A 9262-nucleotide genomic window follows, 5' to 3' on the forward strand; every position below is an offset into this window, starting at 1 on the left:
CGCGGAGCATGAGTCAACATCATCAGAGCATTTTGAGGATGTGCTGGAAAGAAAATAGTCTTAAAATGCCGACTGAATAATGTGGTTAATTCTTCAACAAACAAGCAAAAAAAAAAGGGAAAGCAGATAGGAAAAGTTGACAGTCAAAATAGTTTTAGTAATGGTCATCAGTGTCATTAGAAGGTTGAGTAATGTCTCTGATCATTACATGGAATGAGAGTTCATTTATATAACCAAATGGTTGACAGATCTACTACGCTGGTTATTATTAGGGATATTTCCTTAAACGTGAAAGAACCTGGAAAGTTGTTTTTACTTCTAAAACAGTGGAGGAAATTGTCAGTTTACCCCAAAATAAGATTATTCTTTAATGGCGTCATGCTACATCGTCTAGCTGCCTTTGATGGTAAGTATCGCCCCGTAGATGCCTTTTTGAGCTCAACAAATACTTTCCAAGTACAGATCATAATAACAAAAGTTCTTCACAAGATACTATGTTGACGGGCTGTTAGAATATAACAATGATTTCCACCCGGGAATAAAACAATTCCCAATAAATCCTTGATATAATAATCCCAAGGGCAACATATTTATTGATTCTGAGTCTTCCAAATGACTTGTGCTTCTATCTCCAGTCTAGAACAGGTAATATGTGGCCTGTCAGCTGATCAGGTTTTGATCTGGAGTCCTGTGGAGCCACAGATTTTCTCTGTTTTACTCCTTCATCTGGAGCCCAGCTGTTGGATCAATGAACTGTTGCCTGAATGTCTTCACTGGATTAGAAAAAGGCCTCACCATATTTGAACTTTTATATGTCAAATATATAAAGGCAACACATTTGATTTTGTCCCTATTTAAAATGAGTTCAAGCAAAAGAAGTCACACAAACGGTATATTTTTGCACAAATTTGAAAAAATAAATGTGAAGAAGTCTGTGTTCTACCTCCTGACTGGTTTGGCATGACAGCGTACTGGTTGAACTGTATTATTATTATACAAGAAGGCATTGTACTGGTCACAATCACAGATATAATGTAGATTTTTATATATAACATAGTAATATGAAAGATTTTGTTGATGTTTAGTCTAGCAGAATTCCCAGTAGGCTGCATATTGCCATCTTGTATGCAGCCTGCTGAATGTTGGAAGAAGAAACTGTGGTCCTGACTAAGATGTTAATTATGTTTTTCATAATAGCATAAATGAAATGCGTGAACGTTGTCCCTGTTTTTGTTGCAAAACACCTCTGGAAGGTTTGTAGTAAAATCAACATGAAGCCAAAAGTTCGGTCAGTTTGTGTTGAGATTCCACAGTGAAAAAAAAAAGAAAAAAGAACCAGTTATTCAACAGCAATCAGAAAAAAAGTAACACTATAAATGTCACCTTAAACATGAGAGCAAAAAAACAACAACAATATTTCATGATCATGATGGTGCTGGCGGTCACAAGGAGCTCACCGTGGTGATGTATGGTGGTGTTGAGAGGATGTACTGTAAAATATATCTCAGAGGAAAGAGGGGGGATTACAGTGTCGTCTGCCTGCCGACAGATAATCATCTCCGGGGTATCTGATTCGTGAGGCAGCCTCTTTGCTCTTTGCTCTGCGAAGCTGTAACCAGAGTTCCGCTGAAGAGGTCGCGCAAGGACTTCTGAAGAGTACAGCTTGTGCGTCAGTAAGTGAACGCGCGCATGTGTGTGTGTGTGTGTATGTGTGTGTATGTGTGTGTTTCATTCAATGAAATGCAACACCCTGCCATGCTCCTCTGTCTGAAGCCTCTTCGGAAACAGGTTTGATTATATTTAAAAGCTTGACCCGGGAGAGAAACCCAAACAACTGTCTGTTCTAATATTAGCAGTGCGGCTGCGGACTACTATGAATTCTATTACTGTCTGTGCTCTCGGATATGTTCCGAAAGACAACTCACGTCAAAAGATTTACACGTTTGTCTCCAGTTGATGGAAAAAAATATCAGTTACTACCTAGTAGAACTCTTAATTTGAAGGAATGAAAGTATTTTTGTTATAGGTCTGTTTAATTATACAGTAATAACGACTTTGATTAGTGATTAACCATCTTTATCATCATCATAATTATAATAATAATTATTATTATTATCATTATTAATAATAATAAAATAATACTATTTACAGGAAATTTAATGAGAACATAAAGTGATTATAGAGGCAGATTAATTACAAATAGACAGTAGTTTGATTCTCCATTTAATCCAAATCCACCTCAAGTGGCACGTTTTGTCTCCCGCTGTACTTGATGAACTGCAAAACCACACTTCCCACATATTTGAATTACAAAAAATTAAATCAAACATATTCCAATATTCTTCCATTATTTAGGCAGGAGAAAGTTTCTTGTAACGATGTCACCTGATTGGGGTTGAAAGAACTTTGGTAAGAAAAAAAAAAAACTCCCCACCCCCACGGAAAAGGAGACCGCCCACCAGAGACAGACAACCCGAGACCCCTTATAGATTTAAAAAGAGAGGCTGCATTCTCAGACTGACACTTATTCAACACTGCTACCTTAAGCAGATTACTTTTGCGCTGCCTGTGTCAAATACGTGGTTCGCGTTGCCTCTCCATCATGTTTAGGATGCTGAAACACCATCTTCACCCGGGCATTTTTCTCTTCTTCATATGGCTGTGCCACCTCATGGAACATCAAAAAGTTCAAGGTAAGCTCTCTTTATCATTTTCTCTATTAATATTTGCCTTTATGAAAAACTTGTCAGCGGCAAAATGCACACGAGTATCGGATACTTAGTGCAACCGAGAAACTTTTCAAAGTGAGCTCCCATGTTTTTTGTTTTGGGATTTTTTTTTTCCCGCTGATAAAACTCTGTACATCAGCACAGTGCGTGCGTAAAGCGTCCATAAAACAGGTGCCGTATGGGACACTTCGAAGTGAGACTGTAATTTTGCAGACCTCGCCAGACGCGCGCGCGCACGCACACACGCGCGCACACACACACAGACAGACAGACACACACACACACACACACACGCGCTGTCCTGCAGTGCTGGTGGGAGCTCTCCTGAACATATTCACATACTTTTCTCTTGTGCAGTTGTGGTCTAAGTTGTAACAAACTTCAGAGTATCAACTGTTAGTTCACTGGCGTATCATTTCTATATTTCACGCACGCATCTACATGATCAAATACTCTCTTTCACCGAACTGCACTTTAAAGTATGATGAAGAAATACGTATGGACCCTTATGCACATATGATTTTAGTTTGTTCGTACCGATAGAAGTGTTTTCAATTTAACAAATCGATCACTTCATGTCATGTCTGTGTCTGATTAGACACCCTGCTGTTGTTTGTTTCAAAGCACATTTTGTGCCATATGGATAACTTTTTGTTTCTTATTATTGAATTGAACTTTATACAATCAATCAATAAGTCCTTGTCTGAAGTGCAAACGTCTGATATGATATTGTGAGGCGTAGGACAGGTTGGTGGGTGACCGTGCTGCTCTGAAGGAGATTGGCGGCAGTTAAATACTGTCTAGACGCTCCACTTTCGGCTCAGTAATAGGAAGGAGGCTCTGGGAATAAAGGGAACCCCCTTCTAAAAGATTGTTCGCACTTTTTTTTGGTCGGTGGCTGCATTTTACACGCTGTCAGTCACAGATGGGACAGACAAGTGTTAACGGTCTGGCAAAAGATTCAGACAAAATAGTGCCGGGAGGGCGAAAGGGGAGGGAGTTTCGGATAATACAAGCTGCGTTTAGTGCGTCTGGGTCAGCGGTTTTAGACGTACAACGTGAGGCAGTGGAGCTTTTTGTTTTTTGTTTTTGTTGTTTTTGTTTACAGCTGGGAACTGCTGGTTGCAGCAGGGGAAGAACGGGAGGTGCCAGGTGCTCTACATGCCCGGGATGAGCAGGGAGGAGTGCTGTCGTAGTGGAAGACTTGGAACGTCCTGGACCGAGGAGGACGTTCCTAATAGCACGCTCTTTAGGTGGATGATCTTCAATGGCGGAGCCCCCAATTGCATACCTTGCAAAGGTGGAGGTGCACTCATTTCCCTTCGTTTCTACATCATTAATATTACACATCTTCAGTCCGTACGCTAATTAACTCTGTGATGATCTGTTTTAAATCAAAGCAACGTGCGTAAATGCAAGATTGAATGTGTTGTTGAAGCGTCAGAGCAGTTTTACGCACAACCCCTACATCTTCATAACACGGATATTTTATTTTAGAAACCTGCGATAATGTTGACTGTGGGCCTGGGAAGAGGTGCAAGATGAACAGGAGGAGTAAGCCGCGCTGCGTGTGCGCCCCAGACTGCTCCAACATCACATGGAAAGGTCCGGTGTGCGGCTCGGATGGAAAGACCTACAAAGACGAATGCGCATTGCTGAAGGCAAAATGTAAAGGCCATCCCGACCTGGACGTGCAGTATCAGGGAAAGTGCAAGAGTGAGTGAATATTTTTGCCCCCTTGTGTGAGTCCACATCTCTTTAATTTCTACATGAATTTTGTATCCATTGTTTCAAAATAATATTCTTTTTCTCGACAGAAACGTGCCGTGACGTCCTGTGCCCCGGAAGCTCCACGTGCGTCGTGGACCAGACAAATAACGCATATTGTGTGACGTGTAATCGGATTTGCCCCGAGGTGACGTCGCCTGAGCAGTATCTGTGTGGAAACGACGGGATCATTTATGCCAGCGCGTGTCACCTTAGACGAGCTACCTGTCTTCTCGGCAGATCTATTGGAGTGGCATATGAAGGAAAATGCATCAGTAAGTCTGCAACTAGAGATGTGAGAGCGTGAGATCCATGAGAACGCCTCCAGCCATTGACTCTGAATATTGTTTGAGTGCATTTTATTCTTGGCCAGCTCTGCAGTTATTCAGTGTTCATTTTTGCCAACATTCCACCGTGGAGGGGGTCTAAGGGAGTCAGGGTGTTTGGTAGTTGCTTGTGTTTGCTCAAGAAATGATGGACACTTTATTATTTCCTGATGTTGGCAGCACTATCCCATATGGGAGAGAGGGAAAGAGAGGGTGAGGAAGAAACAGCAGAGTACAGAGAGCTGCTGCAGGCCATGAGGATATGCTTCAAGTTAACAATTGAGTCAGATACATTTGTATCCAGAAAGCAGTCAATCAGTATCATACAGTCATAAAATGAAAATTAAAACATGTCTGCCTGTTCCTTGCCACAAGCCCTAACCCTATAAATCAGGATTTAATTTTAGTACCTAGCTAAGTTCTCTTCAAACTCAGCAGTCATCTGATCCTGCTTGGAAAAGCATTCATGATAATCCATCTAATCAAAGATTTCCCCTGTGCTGATTCTTTCCTCTGTCCTTCTAGAGGCCAAGTCATGTGAGGACATTCAGTGCAGCGCAGGAAAAAAGTGTCTGTGGGATGCTCGGATGAGTCGAGGTCGCTGCTCACTGTGTGATGAGACCTGTCCAGAGAGCAGGACGGATGAGGCGGTGTGTGCCAGTGACAACACCACATATCCCAGTGAATGTGCCATGAAGCAAGCTGCTTGCTCTATGGGGGTTCTGCTGGAAGTAAAGCACTCTGGATCTTGCAACTGTAAGTAAATAACAAAAAATACGAAAACAAAAGAAACAAATCCCCCCCTTTTTTTTCCTCCAAGCAAAAGACAATATTCCATGTTGCTTCCCCAACAAAACCCCACTTCGAAAGGTGCCCCCCAGCCCAGCTTTCCCCCTAACTCCCACCCCAGCCACACCACCAAGCACAGCTTAAGCAAGCAGAAAGGACTTGGGAAAGGAAGAACTTGCATGATGTTGTCTTTGTCGCTGGCTTTTTTTCTTGTGTTCTTGCTGTTGTTGTTTTGTTTTTTTAATTGTACATTTATTAATTCTTCTGCAAAGCAAAATAACAGAAAGGTGAATGAAAAACCGTAAATCTATATCAGTTGACGCTATGGGAATCTGGGAAAGGCTTCCTTTTTAAAAAAAACAAAGAAACTAACACAAATCAGAAAGACTAATTTTGTTTGCAGTGGAACAATCCTGATATTTAAATATCTAAATTTATAGTCATGCTAGTGACCTGCAGGAGCAGGTTGCCTTAGATAACATACAGCTTTCTAATCAGTAATATTTATGACAGTGCGGTCCTATCTTTACATCTTGTAAATTCCACAAGTGATGGTGTATTTGTGTTTTTGTATGATTTCTGTTTTTGTTGCTTTGGCTGTAATCAATCAATTCCAAATGCTCTGCCTCCTGTGACATTCACACTGCCAGCGTGTCAGAACAGAATACCTTTAAATATATATTAATAAAATGTGCATAAGGTGATTGTAACATTGGTGCCATGATAATGAGCACTGGCCATGGATTTTCACATTGAAAATTCTGTAGACTACCTATCTGCAGACCACAGTGAGCCATTCATACAATCACAAATCTGGGGGAAAACCGTCAAATTGAACAATAGCCTCAAGGAAGTATCAGTTTTACATTCCACGTTGCTATGTAAAAGAACATCTCCTTTCTTCCTTCTGACTGAGTACCTTAACGTGATGTGCCTTAAGGTATGTAATGAAATCCAAGGGACCAACTTTATGATCACCTCATGAGCTAATTCTAAATGTGATATTTTACAGTGTGCAGGATAAGCATAAGACGCTTGTAGAACCACACCCTCCTCATCTCATCATTAAAAAAAGAGTTAACGTCCATCACTTAACTTTTATTGTTCGTGTTTCCACTGAATGTGTTGTCTATCATGTATCAGAAATTACAAATCCACTTGGATTGATGAGGGACTGCTTGTTTTTTTGTTTTTTTTTGTTATTGTCACTCCTGCTCTTGCTTGTGTGCTTTTTTTTTTAACATGTCCAATGTAATTCTCTCCTGTAAAAAGAAAAGAAAATACCTCAGAACTGTGTTAATGATCTTTGACCTGCTTGCTAAGGCCAGGCTGTCAAGAGAGTCCTCCCTCAAAAGCTAGAATAATGATACAAGCTAAAAAAAAACAAACAAAAAAACAACAACAACAACAAAACTAGCAACTCTGAGAACACAAGAGCACTTTTTTGTGTTATGTGCGTCTGATTTCAGTATTCAATCCGAAAGGGACCAGAGCCACTGGACCCATAAGTCCCAGTCCCCTCCCTACCCCATGTAGTGCCCCCCCCACACACACACACACAGACGCACACACACACACACACACACACACACACACACACACACACACACACACACACACACACTCCCACCTGAACCCCAATCCATCCCTGTTTTCCATCAGTCCTCTTTTTTTTCTCTTGTTGCAACCCTGACTTGTTAGATTATGTAAATGGAAGTTGCATAATTGGGGATGCCACAATAAGTGTTGATGCCAAGTCACACAGACTCTAACTCCCCTCCACAAACATGCATACACAGACACGCATACACACGCACACACACACACACACACACACATACACATTGCACATGTAACACATACAAGCAGAATCAACAGAGAGGCTGTGTGCCAGTGGCTTTGCTGTGAGGTTTTCATGAGAAAATTCAGTGATATTCTGTGCTGTTGTGGTCCATATTCATACAACAGCTACCATATATTCTCCCATATAGCCATTACAGAAGACCAGGAGGAGGATGAGGAAGATGAGGACTCAGACTACATGGCCTATGTCCATTTATCTTCTATACTGGATGGATAGGCCCCTCGATCACTAGGGGAACAGTCCCAGGGCAAGGAATCATGTCCATACTGTACATTATGTGTATGCTTATTTATTTTTTAAAGAAAAAGGAAGTATACATATAGTTCAGTCTGCTAGATGTTTATTTATACTGTATTGTGTTTTATAATTTATACATTTACATTGTCAGGCTTACAATTTACCATGATATATTGTGTTCCCACTCATTTCTACCCTTTTTTTGTTGTTGTCCTTTTTACTTTCTTTTTTATCATGAAGAAATATATTTGTCCAAAGAGAAGCAGTGTTATTTATTTGTCATGTTACCATGTAAGTATAAGTCCTCTACAAGCTGTAAATTGCATTCCCTCAGCTGTACAAATCTGCTTGTTACTGTCAAAGCTCTATCACAGATGTTTATGTCACACATACGTAAATGCATGTTTAGGCTGTGTGTTTATTTATTGGGAATATATCAATCATTTTATGTACAGAAATGTTTCTGGTTTGTTTACAACTCATAATAACTGACCAAAGGGATTCTCTCAATGGTTTTTACAAAGGAGCATTTAAAGGGGGCAACACAGCAGCGATGGAAAAGAAAAAAAAGAGCCATTTGTTTTTCTTTTCCTATTCTTTTGGTTACTCTTCAGTTAGATGTTTAGAATCGTTTCTACATGGAAACAACTATTTTAGACATTTTTTTCCAATAGCATTTATTTTGTCTCACCTCATTACAGCAGAGGTCATTTTGGGACAATACTTGATTATTTTGGAAACAATGTGCCATTAACATTTGTGTGCTGTTGTCTTCTTGCCAATGTGCTCCATATTGCTCTTGCAGAGCCAAAATAGGATTAACGTTCTGCAGTATTCAACACTATATCAGACTTAATCACTTTGTTTCTTTTTGTTTCTTTTTTTTCTCAGAAAGCATCTTTATTTTCAAACATCACAAGAGAAATACAAAATTCTGTTCTGAATATATAGTTTTGTATTTTTTATGTAAATGTCATATGTACATACAAAGTTTGATGGTATTTGTACAGATATGAAGAGTGAAACAATAAAAGTTTTTTTTCCTTATACTTCCTCTGAATCTGTCGTATTATTATTTTCTAGATAAAATGTGATCAATTCAAAAGAGAGTTTATGCCAACATAGTACATAGAGTCTGGTTATACAACGAAATATAAAATAAACTTGCTGTCTGTGTGTGAATCTTTGCATTCAGCTTCACAAGTTAACATGTGTTATTGATGTATGCGGTCATAGTTTCATATTATTTTTGCATCAGTTTCATGATGTGTCTTATTTGTCAGGAGGTTTCATTCATTTAGTAGCTAAAGACAGATCTACCCATCTGAGTTTGGTCCCAGTAGATTTTCCAGTGAACTTAACTATAACACAATATATACAGTATGGATATTGCAACCCATCCAATTTAATGTATTAGATCGTATTTTATCATTGTCACTAACCTCAAACTATGTTAGTGTTCCTGGCTGAATAAATGCAGAAATCAAAATGTTGTGTAACAAAATATCCCCAAGAGTCAATAGGGTTCTGGCTGTGTGTTTGAAAGTAGG

General features: G+C 39.7%; 1 protein-coding gene across 2 annotated transcripts; it reads left to right on the forward strand.

Annotated features, from left to right (window-relative positions):
* The first annotated feature begins 2505 nt into the window (after window positions 1–2505).
* fsta (follistatin a) lies at window positions 2506–8848 on the forward strand. 2 transcript variants are annotated; one of them, XM_086206619.1, is made up of 6 exons: window positions 2506–2693; window positions 3838–4035; window positions 4227–4445; window positions 4547–4771; window positions 5348–5578; window positions 7603–8848. In XM_086206619.1, exons 1-6 carry the CDS (start codon window positions 2603–2605, stop codon window positions 7689–7691), a joined length of 1053 nt encoding a protein of 350 aa, XP_086062745.1. In that variant the 5' UTR covers window positions 2506–2602; the 3' UTR covers window positions 7692–8848. The 2 variants fall into 2 exon arrangements, with proteins under 2 accessions (XP_086062745.1, XP_086062746.1); XM_086206620.1 differs by having other exon boundaries at window positions 3838–4029; window positions 7603–8847.
* The last annotated feature ends 414 nt before the right edge of the window (window positions 8849–9262 follow it).

The sequence above is a fragment of the Aulostomus chinensis genome, chromosome 6 (genome assembly GCF_037954235.1).
Source record: "Aulostomus chinensis isolate RoL2024-O1b breed Wild chromosome 6, RoL_Achi_v1.0, whole genome shotgun sequence".
NCBI classification, from domain to species: domain Eukaryota; kingdom Metazoa; phylum Chordata; class Actinopteri; order Syngnathiformes; family Aulostomidae; genus Aulostomus; species Aulostomus chinensis.